At 45.0% G+C, this 25,717-nt stretch overlaps 1 protein-coding gene across 1 annotated transcript in view; it reads right to left on the reverse strand.

The window, feature by feature from the left end:
• The window catches only part of LOC126413267 (dipeptidase 1-like), a 218,110-nt gene that overhangs the window by 132,966 nt on the left and 59,427 nt on the right, over positions 1–25,717 (reverse strand). The window contains exon 3 of the mRNA XM_050083169.1: positions 13,184–13,316. Coding sequence (XP_049939126.1) covers positions 13,184–13,316 — 133 coding nt within the window. The remainder of the gene's footprint in view (positions 1–13,183; positions 13,317–25,717) is intronic.

The raw sequence follows: 25,717 nt of genomic DNA on the forward strand, positions 1-25,717 counted from the left end.
ATGGCCGTTCGCAATACTTCCCAAAAGACACACAACATGGAACAATCACTGTAAAGCACTGCACGAAAACGGCGGCACAAAGAGGACACTCCCGAGCGAAGGGCAGATGGGGAGGGGGGGGGGGGGGAGAGACCTGGAGGAGGGGGAAAAACAAGGAGGAGGAGAGGAAAAAACTAAAGGGGGGGGGAAGCAAAGGAGCGAGAGGACTCATAAGGAGGGAGAGGGGCAGGGAAGACGCGAGAGGGAATGGGAAAAGGCAGAGGAGGGAAATGCAAAAGGACTCGGAGGAGAGAAGGGGGGCAGAGAGAGGGAAGGTGGGGAAAAAAGAGGATGGAAGGGGGGGAGAGGGAGCCCGGGAAAAGGACAGAGGAAAGGAGGGGGAGTGAGGATCGGAGTTGAGAGGATGGATAAATGGAGGAGAGAGGCATCATCCGGGATGGGGAGTTGATGGACGCCACCTTGTGAAAGGAGATGGTGTAGAGATGGAGGGTAGGGGGGACACAACAGTGAAGACGTGGCAGTGGGCGGGGATGGGAGAGGAGAGGAGAGGAGCAACCAGGGGGTGAGGGGGATCAAGGCGGCGGGAGGTGTAGAGTATGCGGATATGTTCGAGGAATAGGAGCAGATGGGGGAAAGGAATGAGGTCATAGAGGATCCGCGTGTGGGATGGGAGGCGTATACGGATCGCGAGGCGGAGTGCATGACGCTCAAGGATCTGGAGGGACTCATAGAATTTGGGGGGGGGGGGGGGGGACTGCCCTGCTTATAGCGCTCCTTAAATGCACGTGCAAGCTACCTTTTCCACCAGAGGGAGACACCAAAGCTGCGATTGCCACACCGGCGCCACCGCCAGAAACGCAGGGCGACTGCTTCTCACTACACGCTGCAGCGCGCTCTTCAAAACAGCAAATTTTTACCACGGCTCAATGTTGTAGAACATAAATTATGAATGTGAGCATTTCAGTACAAAAAATTCGAAAGAAGACTACGTTCAACAGCGGCAGTCGGCAGGTGGCCAGTAGAATAGTTATGCCGTCAGCTGAACTGCGTGTAAACTGGATTTCCCACGGCGTATCGCTTTCCTGGAGGTTAATAAGTAATTTTAGATGTTCTACAGAAGCAACGCCTCAAACTGAAACTGTTTTCATAAGAAATAATTGGGAGGCGCGTGCAGCGGTAACAGCCAGTCGGCGGCAGCAGGTGGTGCTGACGCGAAGTTAGGCGCGCCTGCGCCGGTGCGCGGATGAGGGCGATTTCAGCTGCCGATGTTCCCACGGTCAGAAGCCGCGCACAACAGCCCTCTCTCTTTTTGTATTTCTGCGGTTTGCGAACGAGGAGCAGAGCGGCAGCAATAAAGTGGGCTGCGGTTCGAAAATAGTTCGGTTTACCGCTAACTGAATTTGCTCTTCGTCGTAATGAAACAACAATTTTGTAATTAATTGCAGCTGCAGCTGGAATTTCTCTTTGTTATTTTAGCTTTTGAAATTCCAGTGCGACGGGAAACACAATTGTACGATCCCTATATTTCCGCTCTTTACAACTGGATCCAATATAAAAGGAAACTCCACATATAAATTCCTCAGCTATCAATTAACTTTTCTACGTAGTTCTGAAGTTACAGTAGTAATGTAACTGATAATGAACAGCAACAATAAAATAATTTTTTTTATTACTCGTTCCTCTGTATGTACTCGTATCTGACACTAGATCTCCTAGAATTCAATTGTGGAAATGAGGAAAAATAATTACATCTCGTAACAGATAATATCTCGGAATGATGATACTATGGAACCAAAGTCAAGACATTCTCAGAGCCAAGGATCAAAGCGGTCAAACAGATGCAGTATTTCTTGAGTCCCGAAAGAAATGCACTCAGTAGCACACTTAACTTTTTTATAGAAAGCACGATGATATATGATACAACCAAAATTTGAGACTGGAGTGATGATTGATTTGTAGGGAGGACACAGCACGTTATCTTGGACAGAGAGTCCTCGACAGAAGTAGTAATGACTTTATATACGGTACAGGGAAGTGTTGGTATCCGTGCTGTTTATATTGTATATTAATGATCTTGTAGACAAATTAATAGTAATCTAAGACTGTTCGAAAATGATGCAGTTATCTATAAATCGCTATAGTCAGAAAGAAGCTGTACAAATAATCAGTCAGATCTTGATAAGATTTCAAAGTTGCACAAACTGTAGCTTTAAATGTTCGTAAATGTGATACTGTGCAAGTTACAAATTGAATAAACATACACTGAAGAGACAAAGAAACTGGTACATCTCCCTAATATCGTGTAGGGCCCTGCGGGCACGCAACATGGCGTGGCATGGACTCGACTAATGTCTGAAATAGTGCTGGAGGGAACTGACACTACGAATCCTGCAGGGCTGTCAATAAATCGTAAAGAGTACAAGGGGTTGGAGATCTCTTTTGAACAGCGCGTTGCAAGGCATCCCAGATATGCTCAATAACGTTCATGTCTGGGGAGTTTTCTGGCCAGCGGAAGTGTTTAAACTCAGAAGACTGTTCCTGGAGACACTCTGTGGCAGTTCCGGACGTGTGGGGTGTCGCATTTTCTGCTGGAATTGCCCAAGTCCATGGGAATGCACAATGGACACGAACGGATGCGGTTGATTAGACAGGAGCTTACGTACGTGTCACCTGTCAGAGTCGTATACGTATCAGGAGTCCCATAACACTCCAATTGAACACAGCCCACGCCATTACAGAGCCTCCACCAGCGTGAACAGTCCCCCGGCTGACATACAGGGTCCATGGATTCATGAGGTTGTCACCATACCTGTAATCGTCCATCCGTTCGCTAGCATCTGAAACGGGACCCGTTGGACCAGGCAACAAGTTTCCAGTCACCAACAGTACTGTGTCGGTGCTGACGGGCGCAGGCGAGACGTAAAACTTTGTGTCGTGCAGTCTTCAAAGATACACGAATGGGTCTTCGGCTCCGAAGGCTTATATGGATGGTTAGCACGTTGACACTTCTTGATGGCCCAATGCTGAAATGTGCAGCAGTTTGCAGAAGTGTTGCACTTCTGTCACTTTGAACGATTCTCTTCAGTCGTCAGTGGTCCTGTACCTGCGGGATCTTTTTTCGGCCGCAGCGTTGTCGGAGATTTGATGTTTTACTCGATTCCTGATATTCACGGTGCACTCGTGAAATGGTCGTACGGGAAAATCCCCACTTCATCGATATCTAAGGGGTGCTGTGTTTGACCACTAGTGCTCCGACTACTTCACCACGTTCAAACTCGCTTAAATGTTGATAATCTGTCATTGTGGCAGCAGTAATCTATCTAACAACTGCGCCAGATATTTGTTGTCTTACATAGGCGTTGCCGACCGCAGGGCCGTATTCTGACTGTTTACATATCTCTTTATTTGAATACGCATGCCTATACCAGTTTTTTTGGCGCCTCAGTGTAGTATCCTGTGACTATAAAATCTACACAGCCTGTAGTGCAGGCAATGTGGCGTAGTGGTTACCGTTTCTGTCTGACGTACTGCGGATCTCCAGATCAAATCTTACAAACAGCAGTATTGTTTATTATGTAGTATTTACGATTTCTGGAAGGTTCTTGAAATATTTTGCGTTTTTAATATTTTTACGATGTGGTGCTGAAAACAAATGCCTCGACTTTTTCTTTTTTTGTGAAAACTGTTAAAGATGGGGAATCAGATTCGTGTTTAACGTCCCGTCCACAACGAGGTCATTAGAAGTGGAGCACAAGCTCGCGTTTGGGAAGGATGGGGCGTGAGTCGTGCTTGGGTAGCTCAGTTGGTAGAGCACTTGCCTACGAATGGCAAAGGTCCCGAGCTCGAGTCTCGGTTCGGCACACAGTTTTAATCTGCCAGGAAGTTTTATGGAGGAAGTTCGATGACAGTGAACCCAAGGCGTCAGACTGTCGCAAAGCCCATGTGTGGTCTGGCATTGTCTTGCTGAGGGTGCTACATGTCTTGTAAAACGTTTTCTGCAGCTAGAAAGTCGATTACAGCACGCTGTCTCTAATACACGGAGGTAGTTAAACAACACACAGCCATGTTACAAGCTAAAATACGGAGCTCTCTAGCGGGATAGGGCTGTAAATTTACAGACGTGACGAATAAAAATGTAGAATGTTAATAACGTTTCATTTAATTAAAAAGCTTGAAGAGTTTATACATAAAAATTTCAGAGACATTACTTTTCTACACACCCTTTCGTATTCGCGAAAAACTGATACTTGTGTAAATACAGGCAGCCAGGAATACTCGATGTTTGTACGAGGGCTGTCCAAAAATTAAGGTCCGATCGCTCGCGAAATGGAAAAAACCGTGAAATTCCGATGAAGCTTTGCATTGATGCGTTGTAAAATGTCTCTGGTATGCCCATTGATCGTGACATGTCACTCTTTCCACTTCTGAGCGCATAGTGAGCACGTAAAGATACCTTGAAATTAGTGTCTCCTGCCAAGTGTGTGGGCCTGGTGAGAGATTCCGCGTGATTTTATGCAGCCCGCACTACGTAATTGTCATGCATTTCCTTCTTCGTGACAGTTCTTGGTCGTACACTGCAGGGGCAATGACGACGCTCCTGCAGCGTGTTCGATGTCTGATCACCCACCAGACAGCACGGACTTGGCTCCCTCTGATTTTCATCACTGCTCACATGAACCGCTGGCTGTGAACACAACATTTTGGCACGGACAACAAGCTACAGATCAGTGTAGAAAATTGGCAGAAATCAAAGGCGGCTATCTTCTATGACGAGAATATTGGAAAGTTGGTATAAGGCTATGACAAATGTCTTAGTCAGAGGGGCGACTATTTAGAGAAGTAGCTGTAAGCTTTAGCAGACTGTTGCAAATAAAATATTTCTGATTTTCACTCTGGTTTCCATTGCGCGGCCAATCGGATCTTACATTTCGAAAGGTCCTCAGATAAACAGCTGCATGTCCGATCCAGGAGCTCATTTCCGTTCTGGCTGTAAGATGGCGTTCGTAATAAACCTGCTTTGACTGATAACAAGGAAACAACTTCATATCATATTTTAAGGACAAAAAAGCACACTATCAAACTATCAGCTCCAGAAGTCGACTCCACACGAAAATTTGGGCCATAATTTTGATAGTACTCAGTTATGGCATGCTGACTTACGGTTTTTGAACATTCGCACACACCGGTTGTCGCGCGTTCCTGCCCGCTGCAGCCACCTAATGCCCGAGCTTGAAATAATGCATAGCGGAGTGACAAACAGCACCCTCCTATTTCCGGGATCTTGAAGCCGAGGGAAGACAGGGAGGACAACATTTCTGCCGAACGTGCTCTGAAATTTTGTTCGAGAACACGCTGTTTTGCGCGAAAAGCGTACGTTACATTTCATCCGCACGTAATTATTATGAAACTGAATTAATTATGTTCGATTTAATCGGCCTCGTATCACTAGCAGTCGAGATGACAGGCATCTTATCCGCATGGCTGTAACGGATCGTGCAGCCACGTCTCGATCCCTGTGTCAACAGATGGGGACGTTTTCAAGACAACAACCATCTGCACGAATAGTTCGACGCCGTTTGCAGCAGCATGGACTATTAGCTCGGAGACCATGGCTGCGGTTGCACTTGACGCTGCATCACAGACAGGAGCGCCTGCGATGGTATGCTCAACGACGAACCTTGGTGCACGAATGGCAAAACGTCATTTTTTGGGATGAGTCAAGGTTCTGGTTAGAGCATCGTGATGGTCGCAAACGTGTTCGGCGACATCGCGGTGAACGCACATTGGAAGCGTGTACTCGTCATTGCCATACTGGCGTATCACCCAGCGTGGTGGTATGGGGAGCCATTGGTTACACGTCTCGGTCACCTCTTGTTCGCATTGACGGCACTTTGAACAGTGGACGTTACATTTAGGATATGTTACGACCCGTGGCTCTACCCTTCATTCGATCCCTGCGAAATCCTACATTTCAGCAGGATAATGCACCACCGCATGTTGTGGGTCCTGTACGGGCCTTTCTGGATACAGAAAATGTTCGACTGCTGCCCTGGCCAGCACATTCTCCAGATCTCTCACCAATTGTAAACGTCTGGTCAATGGCGGCCGAGCAACTGGCTCGTCACAATGCGCCAGTCACTACTCGATGAACTGTGGTATCGTGTTGAAGCTGCATGGGCACATGTACCTGTACGCGCCATCCAAGCTCTGTTTGACTCAATGCCCAGGCGTATCAAGGCCGTTATTACGGCCAGAGGTAGTTGTTCTGGGTACTGATTTCTCAGGATCTATGCACCCAAATTGCATGAAAATGTAATCACATGTCAGTTATAGTATAATATATTTGTCCAATGAATACCCGTTTATCATCTGCATTTCTTCTTGGTGTAGCAATTTTAATGGCCATTAGTGTATTTTCCTTATAATGGTGTTTATATTGTTGGGACAGCGTATTTATATGTGAGTAAGCGCTCTTGAACGGCCTGATAAATTTCTTTTCATGATATCCCAAAGTTATATTTTTGTTGCTGAAACTTCAACTGTCCACATCCACATATGATTGGCCCACCACAGGGGTGTTATTATTCCGATATTCTTTGCGGAACACCTTCCAATCGACATTGAACTAAGAGGAAGGCTACGTTAACGATAGCGCTTGTGCAGGGATTCTTGCAAAGTCCCCACTCGCTATCCCTCAGTGCAAATGACTACCCCGCGACGTGAGAGCAATTTTACGGACCAAGCCGTACGTGCAGCGACTCTCGTAAACGGAAGCACTGGAGGCGGCGAAGTAATGTGGAACCGCCCACCCCTTAGGCGACAGATACCTTTCAGGCTAGAGAGGAGAGAGGTAGTTCTCCAGACATAGTACACTCTAGGTAAAAAACATTAACGCATCAGAAATGGGATGGAAATTGGTCGATGTTATGAACATGTACAGACAAACAATAAAGTTCCAGAAAAAGTGGATGATTTATTCAAGAGAAAATGCTTCACAAATTGAGCAAGCCAATAACACGTTGGCCGTTATTCGGCTTGCATCGGTTGATAGAGTTGTTGGATGTTCCTCCTGAGGCATATTGTGCCAAATTCTGTCCAAATGGCGGCTTATAACGTAAAAATCTCGAGCTGGTTTTAGGACCCTGCCCATAATGTTCCAATTGGGGACAGATCCAGCGACCTCGCCGGCCCTGGTAGGTTTTGGCAAGCACGAAGACAAGCAATAGAAACTCCCGCCGTGTGCAGACTGACATTACCTTTCTGAATTGTAAGCCCAGAATGCCTTGCCATGAAGGGCAACAGAATGGGGCGTAGAATATCGTCGAATCCCCGCTGTGCTGTAGAGGTGCCGCGGATAACAACAGAAACGTCCTGCTGTGAATACAAGTGGTACACCAGATCGTTATTTCTGTTTGTTGGACCGTATGGCGAGCGACAGTTATCAGTCTCCTGGTGAGTAGTGCAACCTACGTCCTCAATTATTTGCTGGATATATTCCGATCTATGTCTTCCTCCACAGTTTTTACCCTCTACAGCATCCTCTATCGCCATGGAAGCTATTCCCTGACGTCTTAACAGATGCCCCACCATCCTGTCCCTTCTTATTGTCACTGTTTTCCATATATTCCTTTGCTTGCCAATCCTCCGGAGAACCTTCTCATTCCTTACCTTCTCAGTCCACCTAATTTTCAACATTTTTCTGTAGCAGCACATTTCAAATGATTCAATTCTTTTTTTCCGTTTTCCTCAGAACCCAGTTTCACTACCATAGAATGCCGGGCTCCAACCGTACATTCTCAGAAATTCCTTCGTCAAAATAATGCTTGTGTTTATTACTAGTAGGCTTCTCTTGGCCAGAAATACCATTTTTGCCAATGCTAGTCTGCTTTGTATATCCTTCTTGCTCCGCCCGTCATGGCCTATTTTCTGCCTGTGTATCAGAATTCCTTTACTTCATCTACCTCGCTATCACCAATCCCTAGGTTAAGTTTCTCCTCATTCCTGCTCCTTCTCATTACTTAACTTCATCCCGATCGCCAGTCCTTACGTTAAGTTTCCCCTAATTCCTGCTACTTCTCATTACTTTCGTCTTTCTTCGATTTACTCTCAGTCCGTACACCGTATAAACAGTATAAACTGTTCTTTCCATTCAGCAAATCCTGCAATTCTTCTTTAGTTTCATTGAGGATATCAATGTTATCCTGTCATTAAGGGACTTCAATTATACTATCATCAAGGGATATCAATGTTATCCTATCATTGATATCACTTCACCTTGCACTTTAATTCCACTCTTGAACCTTTCTTTTATTTTGTCGTTGCTTCTTCGATGTATAGATTGAACAGTAGGGGCGAAAGGCAATATCCTCGTCTTACACCTGCTTTAATCTGAGCACTTCTTGGTCTTCTACTCTTATTGTTCTCTCTTGGTTCTTGTACATATTACATATCACCCCTATTCATCTCAGAATTTCGAACATCTTGCATTATTTGAGACTGTCGAATGCTTTCTCCAGGTGAACGTGTATCGGTTTTTCTTCAGTCTTGCTTCCATTATCAGCCGCAACGTCAGAACTGCCTGTATTGCCTTTACCTTTCCTAAAGCCAAACTGAATTTCCTTTTCCGTTCTTCTGTGTATTATTCTTGAGCTGTTAACCTGATTGTGCGATAAGTCTCGCTACTGTCAGCTCTTGCTATCTTCGAAATTGTGGGGACGATGTTTTTTTTCCGAAATTCAGACCGCACATCGCCAGGCTCATGCATTCTACACACCAACGTGAATAATCGAATTATTACTACTTCCCCAAATGCTTTTATAAATTCTGATGGAATGATATCAATTCCGTCTGCCTTATTAGCTCTTAAGTCCTCCAAAGCTCTTTTAAATTCTGATTACAATACTTCTATCCTATAACGACTCCTGATTTTTATTCTTACTTCTCATAGAGTCTTTCAATGTATTCTTTCCTCCTAACTGCTCCCTTCTCTGCATTTAGCAGTGGAATTCCTATTGCACGTTATCACCCTTGCTTTTAATTTCATCGAAGGTTGATTTGGCTTTTCTATATCCTGTGTCAGTTCTTCTGACAATCACTTCTTTTTCGATTTCTTCACATTCTTCATGCAGCTATTTCACCTTAGCACAGATGCGCTTCCTATTTGTTTCACTCCTAAGTATTGTATTTCTGTATTCCTGAATTTTCCAGAACATTTTTGTGCTTCCTTCTCTCATAGATCAACTGCAGTGTTTCTTCTTTTACCCAATGTCCCTTCGCTGTTAATTCTATGTACCTATGTTATTCTTTCCATTTTCTGTGAGTGCCCTTTTCGGAGACGTCCATTACTCTTCAACTGAACTGCCTACTTAGCTAATCGTTATCGCAGTACGCGCCGATAACCAGGAGTGATGGTCTGGGTGCCGTTTTTTTCCATAGCAGGACATTTTAGTTGTCATCCGATGCATATGTACAACACAGCGGTACGTCGGCAATATTCTACAGCCCGTTCATGGCTAGCCATTCTGGACTCACATTTCAGCATGATAATGCCTGACCGTACACGGCTAGAATTTCTAATGCTTGTCTCCGAGCTTGCCAAATCCTACCTTGCCCAGCAAGCCGCCGGATCTCTCAGCGACTGAGAGCGATTGGAAAGTTACGGGCAGAGCCCTCCAACTATTTTGGGGCTTTGACGGTGTAACGCGCCAGCTGGACAGACTTTGGCACGGTACCCCCAGGTGGACATCCAACAACTCTGTTACTCAGTGCCAAGCCGAGGGCCAGACGGCCAAAGGTGTACCAACACGTTATTGACTTATTCAGTGTGTGAAGAGTTTTCTCTTGAATAGATCACGTAATTTTTCTGTAATTGTTATCATTTGTTTGTGTGTACATGTATATACTCGTAGATACAGGGTGAAAAGTATTTAAACCGACAAACTCTGGGAGGTTGTAGGGGACATCAAAACAAATATTTTTCCCTAATGTCATTTTTCCTATGAGGAAAATTTAAACCGGTGGAGGCCGTACTATGCTCTTCAGTTGTTAGAGGGCGTGTTACGATCTTCAGTTGTTAGAGGGCGCATTACGCGCTTCAGTTGCAGGCAACTGCTGTCCACCAGTGTAGTAGTGCATTGTCTCTGTTTACTAATGGAGCGATACACCTGGAGTGGGTACACTGATATGGTTGGTGCGTACTACGTAGCGCACCACAAGGGACTAGCTGCACAGAGGGTTTATCAACAACAATATCCTAATCCCCGTATCCCGCATCATACGACCTTTGCTGCTGTGTACCAACGTCTGCGGGAGACCGGGTCATTTAGCAGATTACCTGCACAGGGACGACGTTGCACGGTAAGAACGCTGCAATTTGATGATGCTGTCTTGCAGCATGTGGAGCGGGATCCTACAATCAGCACTCGTGCAATTGCTCGTAACATGGTGACGAATCAGACGAATGTAAGAACAGTCCTTCGAGATCAGTTGCTACGTCCATTTCACGTACAGCGTATCCACAACCTGGACCCATTTGATTATCCACCCAGATCACAGTTTTCGCAGTCGTACCTGGAACAGTGTGAAATGCATCCTACATTTCCATCCTCTGTGTTGTTTACCGATGAAGCAACGTTCGGGCGTCATGGAGTCTTCAACATGCACAATTCGCATGTTTGGAGTGAGAATAACTCACATGCCAAAGTTACTAGCGCTCATCAAGTGAGGTTCTTCGTTAATGTGTGGGTCGGCGTTGTTGGGGGCTGTTTAATTGGTCCGTATCTGCTACCTAGGCCACTAAATGGCAGGCACTATTGCAATTTTCTCGCCACAGCATTGCCAGAATTGCTGGAAAACGGCCCGCTCCCTACAACAAGACAACGTGTGTGGTTCTAACGTGACGGGGTGCCGGCACATTTCAGTCGTCGTGAGCGTCGATTCCTGGACCGACGGTTCCCAGAAACGTGGATTGGCAGAAGTGGTCCTGTACCATGGCCTGCTGGGTCCCAAGATATGTCCCCTCTGGATTTTTTTGTGTGGGGAGAGATGCGCAACCTTGTTTACGCACCTCCTGTTGCATCAGAAGGGGATCTGGTTGCCCAGATAGTAGCAGCAGCAGTGGGAACAATTCAGGATACTCCTGGGGTTTTTGCTCGTATCAGACAGAACATGATCCGACCGTGTAACCTTTGTTTACGTGTCAATGGAGGCATATTTGAAAATCTACTGTAATTGACATTGGGTTGCGTTAATGTGTTGTCTCTTGGTCATAAAAAAAATGGAAAAGTGTTTCTTGGTTTAATTAATTTGCCGCCAGAGAAATCTTTCTCTACCGGTTTAAATACTCCTCGTAGGAAAAAATGACATTAAGGTAAAATATTTGTTTTGATGTCCCCTACAACCTCCCCGAGTTTTTCGGTTTAAATATTTTTCACCCCGTATAGCCGACCAGGGTGACCGAGCAGTTCTAGGCGCAGGTTCGAATCCTGCCTCGGGAACGGTTGTGTGTGATGTCCTTAGGTTAGTTAGGTTTAAGTATTTCTAAGTTCTAGGAGAATGACGACCTCAGAAGTTATGTCCCATAGTGCTCAGAGCCATTTGAACCATTTGTATATACATATACCGATTTCCGTCCCATTCGGATAACTGCTTCGTGGTGACTCACTTTTATATTGTAGTAGTCACCCCGTCAAAAGAACCCACAGATGGTCTAAGACACCGTCGCGTGACTCCCACCGGCGCCAGAAGTCGTGGCAGTGAAATGGTGTGCATGTGCCAGCCGCCTGCATAGAATTAGCGAAGTAAGGTTCTTCGACGTGGAGATGTCGCAGAAAGACAAAAGGAGCCATAGAGCTTGGACGCGACCATGATCACATAGTATCAAAGTGGGCTGTCCAATATATCTTCAAGGATTGGTTCAGCAATCGCAGACATCTAACACTGAGACGTGTAAGGAATGCAAATTGTATCATATTTTTTAGCGGAATGGAGCTCAAAACAGACAGCTAACTACATCCAGAAAGCAAAATTGTAACGTAAACCACTAAGCCGCTTGAAGGCGAGGATGGGAGCCCGTAAACACGTCGTGGGAGAAAATAGATGTGTCTCACACACGTATTTATTTTACCTTTTTATGCCGTGAACATTCACAGTTTCTAAACGTCCGACATGGATGACATATGGTTAACCATTATTTCAAGAAAAAACTAGTAGTTTCCTGAGTATATGAAACTTCCTGGCAGATTAAAACTGTGTGCGGACGGAGAATCGAACTCGGGACCTTTGCCTTTCAGGGCAAGTGCTCTACCAACTCTTTTTTTTTTTTTTTTTTTTTTTTTTTTTTTTTTTTTTAGATCTCATTTTGGTCGCTTTTGTTCGTTGCATCTGCTCGGGGCGGACGTCGTGAGATATCCGTTTAAGTTCGTTGTTGATCGATTAACTCAGTTTTTTTATTACAGAGGGCACGTAACCTTCTGAAGGAATACGCTGAGCTACCGTGCTGGCTAAATCAGGATGGTCGGACGCAGGTTTGAACCGTCGTCCTTTCGAATGCGAGTCCAGTGTGCTAACCATTGCGCTACCCCGCTCGGTACCAACCGAGCTACCCAAGCACTACTCACCCCCGCCCTCACAGCTTTACTTCTGCCAGTACCTCGTCTCCTACCCTCCAAACTTTACAGAAGCTCTCCTGCGAACCTTGCAGAACTAGCACTCCCGAAAGAAAGGATATTGCGGAGACATGGCTTAGCCACAGCCTGGAGGATGTTTCCAGAATGAGATTTTCACTCTGCACCGGAGTGTGCGCTGATAAGTAAAGCTGCGAGGACGGGGCGAGAGTCGTGCTTGGGTAGCTCCGTTGTTAGAGCACTTGCCTGCGAAAGGCAAAGGTCCCGAGTTCGGTACGGCACACAGTATTAATTTGCCACGAAGTTTCATATCAACGCACACTCCGCTGCAGAGTGAAAATCTCATTCTGGAAACTTCCTGAGTATATAGTAGGATCTAGTTCGTAAGGAAATACTGAGTTTTTTTTACAGCTATTGCTCCCCCTCGTTTCTGCATAATGTTTGACCTTTGGATGCTTATGTAGTACAAGAATCAGCTTGACCTTTTGTGACAAAATCGCCGCGCATATGCTAGTAAGTGTTTTACGGTTTGAGATTGAGAGTAGAGTCAGTGGACGTACCTCTGGCGCTGGTGACGAGTGCCAGGTCCCTGGGGTAGCGCTCCACCAGCCTGCGGATGACGTCCACTTGTTCCAGCACGAGCGTCACGGCGTCCAAGTGCTGCGCCGAGCAGGGCACGTAGGCCGACCAGAACTGCAACACACACGTACACCTCCATCGTCACCAGCTAAGTGACGCTCCCCATTATGGGGGACACACCACTCCTCCATGCGTCTGCGGAGGAGAGAAAGATCCAAACTATGTACTTCTACTACACCTCGTAATACGTATCACGTAAAACTGCTTGCCAGCAGTCTTCGGGCACTTGTTCATCTGTTCCCAAGCAGCCTCCAAAACTCGTTCGTATTCAACGACATAGAAACCTAAAAGTTACTGTACTAGTTCGTCAACCGCGCCAACGTACACTGAAGCGACAAAGTAACTGGTATAGGCATGCGTTTTCAAATAGATATGTAAACAGGCAGAACACGGCATTGCGGTCGGTGTTCCTGTGTAACCACAAGCGCCAGCACGAAGATGTAGAACCCAAGAGCAGAGAAGGCTGTGAGACGATATCAGCCAATAGATCGCTGACTAGGACCATACCACGACAGGAACGGTCTGTACAAGAGGACAATATAAGCGCTGCTCCTGGAAGCCTCGTTTGCACAGTACTAGACTGGCACTAGGATAGCACTACGATAGCAGTTACTAGTCATCCGTATCCATTGCTTGTATGGACATAGTATATAGGGAAAGACACTGCCTGTTTGCCTGTCGCCCATCGCTTGCGACACTTTCTTGTAATACAAAGTTAAGTATTGTCTATCTTCTTTACTGTAATAAAGAATGTTAATGTGATTTGCTTGAATTGTTATATAGCATTCCGAGACCGCAGCATCCTTTAGGCACCCTATACGAGACGAGTGGGCAAGACCTCACAGTCGGTAACGCCTATATAAGACAACAAGTGTCTGGTCACTTGTTGATCGATTACTGGTGCTACAATGGCAGGTTATCAAAATTTCAGTGAGCTTGAACTTGGTGTTATAGTCGGCGATGGGACACAGCATCTCCGAAGTAGCGATGAAGTAGCGATTTTATCGTACGACCATTTCTCAAGTGTACCGTAAATATCAGGAATCCAGTAAAATATTAAATCTTCGACATCTCTGCGGCCAGAAAAAAAACCTGCAAGGACGGGACCAACCGACTAAATAGAATCGTTCAACGTGACAGAACTGAAACCCTTCCGGAAACTGCTGCAGATTTTAATGCTGGCCCATCAACAAGTCACAATGTGCGAACCTTCAACGAACCATCATCGATATCGGCTTTCGGAGCCGAAGGCCCACTCGTGTACCCTTGATCACTGCACGACACAAAGCTCTACGCCTCGCCTGGACCTGTCAACAAAATGGTTCAAATGGCTCTGAGCAGTATGGGATTTAACATCTGAGGTCATCAATTCCCTAGAACTTAGAACTACTTAAATCTAACTAACCTAAGGACATCACACGCATCCATGCTCGAGGCAGGATTCGAACCTGCGACTGTAGCAGTCGCATGATTCCAGACTGAAGCGCCTAGAACGGCTTGGCCACAGCAGCCGGCTGGCCCGTCAACACTGACATTGGACTGTTGATGACTCGAAACTTGTCATGAATCCATGGGCCCTACATGTCAGCTGGGGACTGTTCTAGCTGGTGGAGGCCCTGTAATGGTGTGGGGCGTGTGCAGTTGGAGTGATATGGGAGCCCTGATACGTCTAGTTACGACTCAGACAGTTGACATGCATCCAATGACGTCCATTGTGCATTCCGACGAATTTGGGAAATTCCAGCAGGACAATGAGACGGCTCCAGGAGCACTTCTGAGTTTAAACATTTCCTGTGGCCACCAAACTCTCCAGACATCATTGAGCATATCTGGGATTCCTTGCATCGTGCTGTTCAGAAGAGAGGTCTACCTCTCGTACTCTTGCGGATTTATGGACAGCCCTGTAGGATTCATGGTGTCAATTCCCTCCAGCACTACTTCAGACATTAATTGAGTCCATGCCACTGTCGTGTTGTGGCACTTCTGCGTGCTGACTGGGGCCCTACACAATATTAGGCAGGTGTCCCAGTTTCTTTTGGCTCTCCAGTGTATAGCTCCTTGCGCTGCTAATATACTCCTCCTGGTACTTGCATGGCAGGGGAAGACCAAAAGTCATTTAACTGTCTATATCCCCATGTGCTACTCTGCAGAAAATGGAACACTCAACTTGCAAATGTATGTCACTATGTACCTCCTACGAATACATGTCTGAGTGTACATCTACGGCTACACAGATACTTCCCAAGGCACCGTACGGTGCGTGGTGGAGGTTACCCTGTACCACTACTAATCATTTCCTTTCCTATTCCAATCTCAAATAGAGCAAAGGTAAAACGACTGTCTATATGCCTCCGTATAATTCCTAGTATTCTTATCCTTGTGGTTCTTACGCGTAACGTATGCTGGCGGTAGTAGGATCGTTCTGCAGTCACCCTGAAATTCCGGTTCTCTAAACTTTCTCAATTCTATTCCTTGGACAGAACGCCGCCTTTCCTCCAGCGATTTGAGTTCCCGAAGCATCTCAGCAACACTTAAGCGTTGTTCGAACCTGCGGGTAACAAATCTACCAACTCCCCTTTGAATTACTTCGATGTCCTCCTTTAATCTGACCTGGTACGGTTCCCTAACGCTCGAGCAGTACTCAACCCACCACAGTCCTATATGCGGTCTCGTTACAGATGAACCACACTTTCCTAAAATTCTCTAAGTAAACCGAAGTTGACCAACCGCCTCCCCCACGACAGTCTTCACATTCTCTTTCCATTTCATTATCGCTTTGTTGTGTTAGACCCAGATATTTAAATGACGTGGCTGTGTCAAGTGGGACACTACTAATGCTGTATCCGAACATCATGGGTTTGTTTTTCCCATATATCTGTGTTAATTTACGTTCTTCTACTATTAGAGGTAGCTGCCATTCATCGTTGCTGTTTTATCTGTGTCAAGCAGGAAACTACTAACGCGATTTCCGAACAATAGGGTTTGTTTTTCCTACACATCTGCGTTAACTTGCATTTTTCTACGTTTAGAGGTAGCTGCCATTCATCACTGTTGTTTTATCTATACGTATGGCTGTATACACAAACCTGGTTGTTGTAAACTATTCTCCTTAGTTTCTAGATGGTACTAACAGACTTGCAAGATATTGACTTCTCTATCCGCAGCTTTTGGAACGATTGTCACACGACTTACAAAGAATATTTTATTGTTAATTCAGGTTTACAGTCATTAGTGTTGACTGAATTGGGAGTATCCCACGTGTTTACCATCGGCGATTTATGATTTCTTACTGTGTTAGCAGTAGATTTTTGTAGTCTACTACGACGATCTATACAAAGTCCCATCGACTTTCATCTTTCTTACACGTTTCCGTATATCTGATTGTAATCCTTGTTTATTTAGCAACAGTGCTTTGTTAATCCTGTGTTATGTCGTACAATGGTGCAACTAAAAATGACGTCGACCATATATATTCAAAACCAACTGTACTGCCGCGCGGGGTAGCCGCGCGCTCCGAAGCGCCTTGTCACGGTCCGCGCGGCTCCCTCGTCGGAGGTTCGAGTCCTCCCTCGGACAAGGGAGTGTGTGTTGTCCATAGCGTAAGTTAGATTAAGTAGTGTGTAAGCTTAGGGACCGATGACCTAAGCAGTTAGGTCCCATTAGATCTTACCACAAATTACCATCAGTACTACAGCATTTCCTGTGTTGATTTGGCTATATGGGCACATTCTGAAAGCCAATAAATTTAAAAAAAAGTGCTGAACGCTTTGAGATAATCAACGCTATCTGCGGACGCCAAGTACCCAGCATGGGTCACCTAAAAAATGCACCCCTTTTATTTCGCGAACCATTCGAGACAGTCTGCTGATGGGAAGACGAGGTGTAGCGGCTTTAGCGCATTTTGAATTCACAGCACACATCATGCACAACACTTATACTGGGCTAACACTGCACGTCGCTGTCTGTTGACGTCACAGTCACTTGAGAGGACCAATTACCGTGACATCATGGACACTGTAGAGTTCATTTACTGGCACTTGGCTGCGGTGCAGTTAGATCGCAAGATTGGCACTTGTGTATCTTTTTTGAGTATATTCTTTGTGAGGTTACTTGTTGTAGATTGGCTAGTTGTTGCCAGTAAACTGAGCACAATGCAAAAGTTGAATTTCGTAACCTAGAGCTTCTGTTTTAGAGAAAGTCATATTTAAGAGCCACAAAGAACGTCCGATGAAATATACCTCTTTTTCACTATCAGTTTCAATCAGCCGCCACAGTAACAACATAGTATAAAGGATAATCCCAGTAATTTTTTGTTACCTGATGAAATTTGATTGACCGACACTGACAATGAATAAAGTTCTGTTTCAATAGCAGCGCTCAGTGGTTTTAAAATGTGACTTTTCTTCCTAATATTTACTTGCTGTTGGACAGCATCTGCTGACAATAGTTTGGGTTTGGTCCAAACGTAAGAGTCATTTTGAAGACAGGAAGTCTTCACATTATTCCACTATCGATGCAGCTCGAGAAAACTGTCGAAGGACGTATTTCCGGAACAAGGCACATGTTTTCAGGGGACTTGGTAATTAAATTCTATGGTTATACCGCAGTGTACGGACAAAACATTCTATGGGAAATTTTCGAGGAAAATAGAGAAATACAGTATTCTATATTTACCACACTATATTTTCTGAAATTCTATAGCATCCAAAGAAAGGATAGCCTGCACTTTAGGCTCAAATCTCTGTAACGGAATAGCTTGTGGCCGGATCCGTTTGTTCATTCCGGAGTGCGTTTCGTCTCTCATTCTGAATAGGGCGTCCGTTTCCTGGTATAACAATAGAGCATGGACGCTTGCTAATTCCGATATTCGTAGCGAGCTCCTTTGATCGGCCGGCTGTCGGTTGACGCCCTTTGTTCGCAAGTCGTGCTACCAGCGGTCCTTTGTCCCCTTGCCCTAGCACCGCTATTCTCGTGTTAACCGCACGGAGCTGTCATTTGCATACGTACTCGTACTCGCTGTGCTATAAAGTGCCACACACAGCCGTGTATCAAATAAAAAGTCATCTGGTACGATTTGCTTCGCATCGATGGACGTTCGCAAAGAATAAATAACAGTGTCATAAACAATTTTAATAAATCTAGATGACGCACTTGGAAAACTGAAAGAAATTTATACCTAAATACAATAATGAAGGGATTAGGAAGGTGTTTGCGAAGTGTAAGGACTGACAAAAGGATAAACCCTCGACACAACGGCTGCAGCTACCTATGTTTCCGACTATTATGAAGAAATCAAAGCACCTCGCGTTCTGCGACCTTCTAGGTCCCTCCCCAGGTCAAAAAAAGGTTTTTGTTACGGTTTTGCTGGTGTGAAAATACGTGAAACGCACGCCAGTGCCCAAAGCAACAGCAGTTTCGAAAGCATTCGAGAGGGATTTCTTGACGCAGGAAGGTCATGTGAAAGTGTTATTTCGGATAACGGTCCACAGTTTCGATCGCAACGATACGATGGGTGGAAACATTAAAAAGGCACAGGATTAGAACTATTTTCGTAGATATCCTGAGATAAGTAGAAGATAGAGCTGCTTTAGCTGAAATAGAGGAAACCATATTAAGAGTTATATGTGAAGAACGTTTGATCAAAGTAGGTAAGTAAAAAACAAAAGTATTGGTCTGCAACAAAGAAGATCAACTTGAAGATGAAGTGCATATCAGATATGCACTACATGTTGAACTCATTTATTTGTCAAGGAACTCTAATCACTAAAGACTGCAACGACAAAGAAGAAGTTAGCAGCTGATTTCCTGTAAAAAAATAAAAGGGTTCTTTAATTCTGTCTCTAAATGTAACAGTTGAGATGTTTCTGAAAGCTCATGTCTAGGGTGAGATGTGGACTTCCTGAACTGACTCTCTTGTCATACCGTGCTACAGAAGCATTCTCAGATTGAAATCGATTGAAGGGGCCAGAATTGACGACGTCTTTACAATGACAGGTGAGATGCGAATTTTTGGAAATCTGTTGCAGAAAATAAAATGCGAATGATTGGTCATCTATTGAGAAATGAGGAACTCATATTCTAACATAAGATGGGAATACATCAACGGAAAAGCCCTAGAGGAAGGACAAGACTCTAATACATTACCTAGGATATGGAACCTGTTGGTCGTAAGACGAACACTGAAGCGGGGAGATGGGAATGCGGAAGCGAAAAGATCTTTGCTGCTTAGTAGACTGGTACTAGACGGACTCCTGCCAAAAAATTCTCGGGTTTTACTGTGAAGCAAGAAAGCTCACAAGTTATTACAGTTTTGGTACGAAACTGTGTGGCAGACAACTCTGATGGAGAATTTTCAGTTTTCAGGTAAGACTCCTGAAAGTAGTCGTAGTGGGAAGCCGTGCATGGACGCGTTTGTTCCCATATTTATCCGTTCTCACTTACAGATACAACTGTGTGTGCTGCCACTAGAGAATTAGAAATACACGAACAAAAGTACGCGGGAAAATTTAACCTAAAACAATTCCTTAAAGCAAAAGTACCCCTGGTAACTCGCAGCCTGTGTCTGCACACAGAAAGAAAGATCAAGCGTAGAGAGTCCTTTTCAGCTAGCAAAGTACTATTTTATAACAACAGGACGGTGCCAAAGATGTTCTTCCCTCCGTGTATTCTTACTGGATACCTTCACCTCTCGTGGAACGTGAAGTCTCATCTCTCACGTTTTTCTAAAAGTGTCGAGTGCTGGACCATATAACACCATCATCACAATATACATTTTCGGGTAAGACTTGTTTGCCTGTTTCGCAACCAAGAAATCTGCAGCTGGTTACACCATCTTCTTCGTGATCATCCTAATCTCCTTCTACCATTCGTCCTGCAGTTATGAGTTTTCGTAGCTGTTCGACATTGAGCCATATGGGCATGCTATTCCCTTCTGTATTATTGGGCATTTTCTACTATTCCTTGAACATGGAGCTCCTCTCTCTACTCACTGTTCTTCTCGTAATCTTCAAATTTATATCCTACTAAAGATCTTAAAAGTCTCACTGCTGCAGCTTCAATTGTGTGTATTTGTTTCTTCGTTGAGATCCACTTGACAGCTCAGCTGACATATTGTGGAATATTTCAGGAAGACGTGGGGAGGGGGGAGCGGGGGTTGTTTGGGGGAAGAGACCAAACAGTGAGGTCATCGGTCTCATCGGATTAGGGAAGGAAGGGGAAGGAAGTCGTCCGTGCCATTTCAGAGGAACCATCCCAGCATTTGCCTGGAGCGATGTAGGGAAATCACGGAAAACCTAAATCAGGATGGCCGGACGCGGGATTGAACCGTCGTCCTCCCGAATGCGAGTCCAGTGTGCTACCACTGCGTCACCTCGCTCGGTAAGGCGAGGGGAGTCCAAGGACTTAATAAAAGTTATTAAAAGCAATAAAAACAAATCTTACTAAACAGTGAAAGGGAGAACTACTACAATTAATGGAGGTGGAGACGAGGATGTAGCTATTACTTCACAGCTTTTCATGTCTACTACATTGTTGTTGATGTTGTCTTCACTCCAGAGACTCGTTTGATGCAGCTACATTGTTAGACGATAGAAAACCAAGGCGAATGAGACATTAAAATAGGATCAGATTACTGGATAAATATCATGATATTCGCTGACAACCAAATAATTTTACAAGACAGTGTTCAGGCTCTCGCAATGGCAATACGTTACGGGGACAATAAATGGAAGGAGCCATACCAAATATTTCACACAGGGAGACTAACGCTTTAAATTTTAAAGTTCCGCACTTGTGCTAGAAGGTTATTTTTAGAACAAGTTTTCCCATTTTAACTTCTTCAAACTACCAGCTTGAAAATAACACGCATTAAATAAAATAAATATCAGGTTGTGAACACTAGGCAACAAAGTGTCGAAAGAAATCAAAATAACATTTTATGCAGGATGGTCGGAGACAGTGTGGCAAGCTTGTAAGGATGTTGTACGGTAGGGTGTACTGAGAAATAGTGATTAACAAAAAATTTCTATACGATGCGCCGTTTCCGAGTTAATTAGCATTCAAGTCAGCCAATCCGACCGTTGTGCGCGCAAATTCAAGCGGCACGCCAGATGCAATTAGTGTCAGTTGGATAGCGGACGAGGCTTTTCTACCTTTGCCTCGGCTTCGATACTTACAACCGTCCCATGTCAATTTTTTGTGTTGCTCTCCTGTTCGGTTTTAGGAAACGAAACAAAGAACACGTTTGGTGACACCAGCTCTGGTGGGCTGCTGGAATTTGTGCACGCTCGGCTAACTCCAATGCTAATTACATTGGAAATTGAGTAACGTGTCAGACTTTTTTCTTAAGAATTATTTCTGCAACAGCTTTACAAGTTTTTCAGACTCTTTCTGATCGCCAACAAATTCTCGGGTTTTACTGTGAAGGAAGAAAGCTCACAAGTTATTACAGTTTTGGTATGAAACTGTGTGGAAGACAACTCTGATGGAGAATTTTCAGCTAATGGATACAGCTGTTTTGACGTACGGCTCAGGTTCGTGAAAAATAAGGTAGCAAGAAGGACCAAGTACACTGGCGACTGCAATGAAATTTATAAGACGTATGAAAGATTTCATCTTGATAGATCATACAAGAAATGAAAAAAGAGCTCAGTAGAGAATTTATTCAGTTAACGAACTAATACAATAAAAGAGAATAAAATGGATAGAACGTACCCATAGGACAGCAGAAAGGACACAAACGATGCAAATATTGAACAACAAACGAGAAGGAAAGGGATATCTCTGAAGACAACGAAAAAGATTCCTAGAATGAGATCGGAACAGGCAAGGAGTCTACTTCTTGGAGTGAACAAGAAGAAGAATTAAAAGGAAAAATAAGAAGAAGATAATGAAGAAGAAACCACTTTAACTAAAACATTATTCAACGTTTATTGTCTATTATGAAAATGAACGTTACCCTCTGACTGTATTCAACAAAGACTAAATTTGCTCTTTGTCTTTGCCATATTCAATGTCAAAGCGTTCCCTAGCTTTCCCCAGACTTTGATATGAACTACACAAACACTACATTACAACCCGGACGCACCTAACAAAATTTATAATCTCTAGACGCATTTAACAAAACATGTAGTATCTACTTGTAATCGTTCCACGTAACAGGAATCGTATTTGCTTACAAACCTGTCGTGTGACCTATACCATCACGTTAATACGTGATGAACTGTCGCACGTTGAGAAAGACATCTTCCAGTTACTCTGGCAGCGTTTCCCTTAACACTGTTAAGTATTTGGTTGGAGTCAGTCGTCGGTAGAGTCTGTATGGACCAATCACATTATCGCCCAAAAAATGGTTCAAATGGCTCTGAGCACTATGGGACTTAACTTCTGAGGTCATCAGTCCCCTAGAACTTAGAACTACTTAAACCTACCTAACCTAAGAACGTCACACACATACATGCCCGAGGCAGGATTCGAACCTGCGACCGTAGCGGTCGCGCGGTTCCAGACTGTAGCGCCTAGAACCGCTCGGCCACCACGGCCGGCCATTATCGCCCACCAACCTACACTGAACGCTGAGGACGGTGTGCTCCTGATGAGCACGAACAAATGTGGCAAAACGTGCCCACGTATGTTGATTGTAGCTGTTGAATGTCTCATCCGTAAAAAGTATAAAGTGTGGGAATTCAGGTTAAATGGCACATTTCTGCAAAAACCACTGGTGCAAGTCAATGCGATACAGAACTTTCATAAGGCAGTAAGGGTGCAAATTTTCTTCATTCCACACACGCCAAACCGCGGAATGGCTTCCAACCATTTCCCGAGCAACACTCAGCGAGCTTGTTGATGGCGCATTTTGCAGCAGTGCTAACGCCTCCCCCACAAATTCGCTGTCACAAAATGAATGCATCAGGTTTCGGTTTGATCTTAACTACACGTCTGCCACTGCCACACCTCGTCAGTGGACAGCTCGCCTCAGGGGCGGCCGTCTCTCTTAGGGAGATGTGGATGGCAGCAAACGTGCACGTACCTGGCAGTGGGCGGTTTGGAAACTGCTAAACATACAGCTGTTGAACAGCGACAACATTTCCATCTCCCATCCTATAAGGACAGTGCATGTGTGCCCTTTCCTCCTTCTTAAAGGCTCCATTCCCCGTCCTCTCCGAACATTAGTAAACACAAGAGTGTCCCCATTTGTTGACACACTGCCGCGGGGTGAACCAGACTCTGCAGCGTGCACAGATGCCGCCCTCTGTGCGTCGTCATACCAAACAGACTTTGCTCCGCCAAACGCAAAGTGTTCGTGCACCAGAAAATACCGGAAAAAACTGAGTGGTGTTATACCGCCAGGAACACGTTCAACCATTTCGAGATGGATGGCGGGTTGCATGCCCACTTCCCTGGCGACGCGCGACGCTATTAAATGACGCCTAGCGCCGAACGCTACGTGAAAGTTGCTTGTTGTGACCCTCTCTTGCCAGCCCCCTCATTTGTTATGTGCGTTGCAGGAACAATCTGCATACAAAGAAGTGCAGCACAAATAGTCACAGGTTTGTTTGCGGCACATGAGACTGTTACGGAAACGCTGAAACAACTAAACTGACAGGTACTTGAAGATAAATGTAAGTTGTCCCATGGGAACCGACTTGCCAACTTTGAAGAATTAGTACTACGTGAGGAATCTAGAAATAAGCTACAGACTCCATCGCACCGCTTCTATAGGGAAAGAACGTTAAACTACACTGCCTGACAAAAGAAACTGAGGCACCCAGAAGGGAAGCAATAAACGACTCATAACTTCATGGGTTGAGGGGGTATGTGATGTTATTACAGTGAATACAATACTGACCTAAATTTACAAAGAATGTGGCAGTGTGTATCCACTTATTAGTGTGAGGTTGCACCCACTCCCCCTAAGGCCTGGAACCATTCACTGATTTGGTTGGGAAGAGTCTCGTAAGTCGCTGAATCCTCTGATGGGGCAAAACGACCCGCGGCTGTTTGTGCCGTGTACTCCTGCGATTTGATTGTTCCGGTGTAGTGTGTTTGATCTCTTTCGATTCCCTTGCGGTGCGCGGGTTGGTGCGCCCTCTGGGATTCCGTGCGGGAAGCCGAAAGCGAGTCTCGGGCACAGAAAGAGACGAGCGGGCCTGGGCGGAGCGACGCCGGAAGACCGCGGAAGTCGCGTCGGCAACTGGAGTGAGCGTGGCAGTTGCATTGGGGCCGGCCGAGCAGCGGAACTGGAGTTGCTGCAGTAACTCGCTGTCGTTCGTTCTGTTTACGAGTTCAACCTTCCTCACGCTGTGACTACGGGCTGGTGTTATTCTGGCCATTACCTTAGTAGCGGCATTTGGATTAATATTGTTAAAGGTGAGCCATTAGTTTGGTGCTCTTTATCTGGTGGAGTTACAGCGAGACTTGTTTCTGTCGTATTCTGGCTTGCGCTGCTGAGCAGTGAGTGTTCCCACGTCGCGTGTCGAAATACTGACTTGTGCCCTGGTTAATTTACGTATGAAATGGAGTGCCTATGTGGGCGTGTTTGCTTAAATTGTTGGTGAAGTGTTTCACAATACGCTTACTTGAGTGTCTTTAAATTGCATTTCAGTTTGTTGCTGAAGTTATGTCAGTTAAGGGACGCTGAAATTGTCACGCTAGTCAAGTAAAATTTAAGTCTACTGTGACACCACTGTTTACCTGTTGGATTGAAATTAATTCAATCTTAACCACAGCTGGAATAATTCAAGTCTAATTGTAAGTGCCGTGTGTGTTTCTTTTTTGGTCCTTTTATCTTACTCACTGCTGTTGAGTGTTAAACTGTTTTGGAAACCCCTTTGACGTCATTTCACGGTGTGGTTTTAGGAAGAGTTCTGCGGGTACTGTTGTTAACGGCTCCTGTTGCAACGGGGTTTCTGGCCCACACATCTGTCGCACGCCACGGGTTTAGTGCCAAGCGCCAACAGTGCGGTAACTTGTTACCAGTCCTTTTCGAACCACCGTCTAGCCTATTGATGGATTTATGTGATAACATTCAAATGGAGGCACTGTCTTGTTAACTTGTCTGAACTGAATGTGCTTGCCTTGTAAAACAGTTCATTACTGATTCTGAATAGTTTAATCAGTGGTAGAGCACTCGTTATTCTGGACCAGACTGTACTTGGCATTAATTGCATTGTCTTGGTAAATCGGTGTGCTATGTAAGATTATAACGCAAGCGCCATTGTGGGTAATATTTAGCATTTAACTATATGAGTTGGATCTGTGAATCATTGTGGCACACAAGTGCTGTAGTGGGCAGATATTTCTATCCGTCTGTGAAATTATTTCCTGTAAGCCAGCCGGCCGGAGTGGCCGTGCGGTTCTAGGCGCTACAGTCTGGAACCGCGAGACCGCTATGGTCGCAGATTCGAATCCTGGCTCGGGCATGGATGTGTGTGATGTCCTTAGGTTAGTTAGGTTTA

Source organism: Schistocerca serialis, chromosome 7 (genome assembly GCF_023864345.2).
Source record: "Schistocerca serialis cubense isolate TAMUIC-IGC-003099 chromosome 7, iqSchSeri2.2, whole genome shotgun sequence".
Classification (NCBI taxonomy): domain Eukaryota; kingdom Metazoa; phylum Arthropoda; class Insecta; order Orthoptera; family Acrididae; genus Schistocerca; species Schistocerca serialis.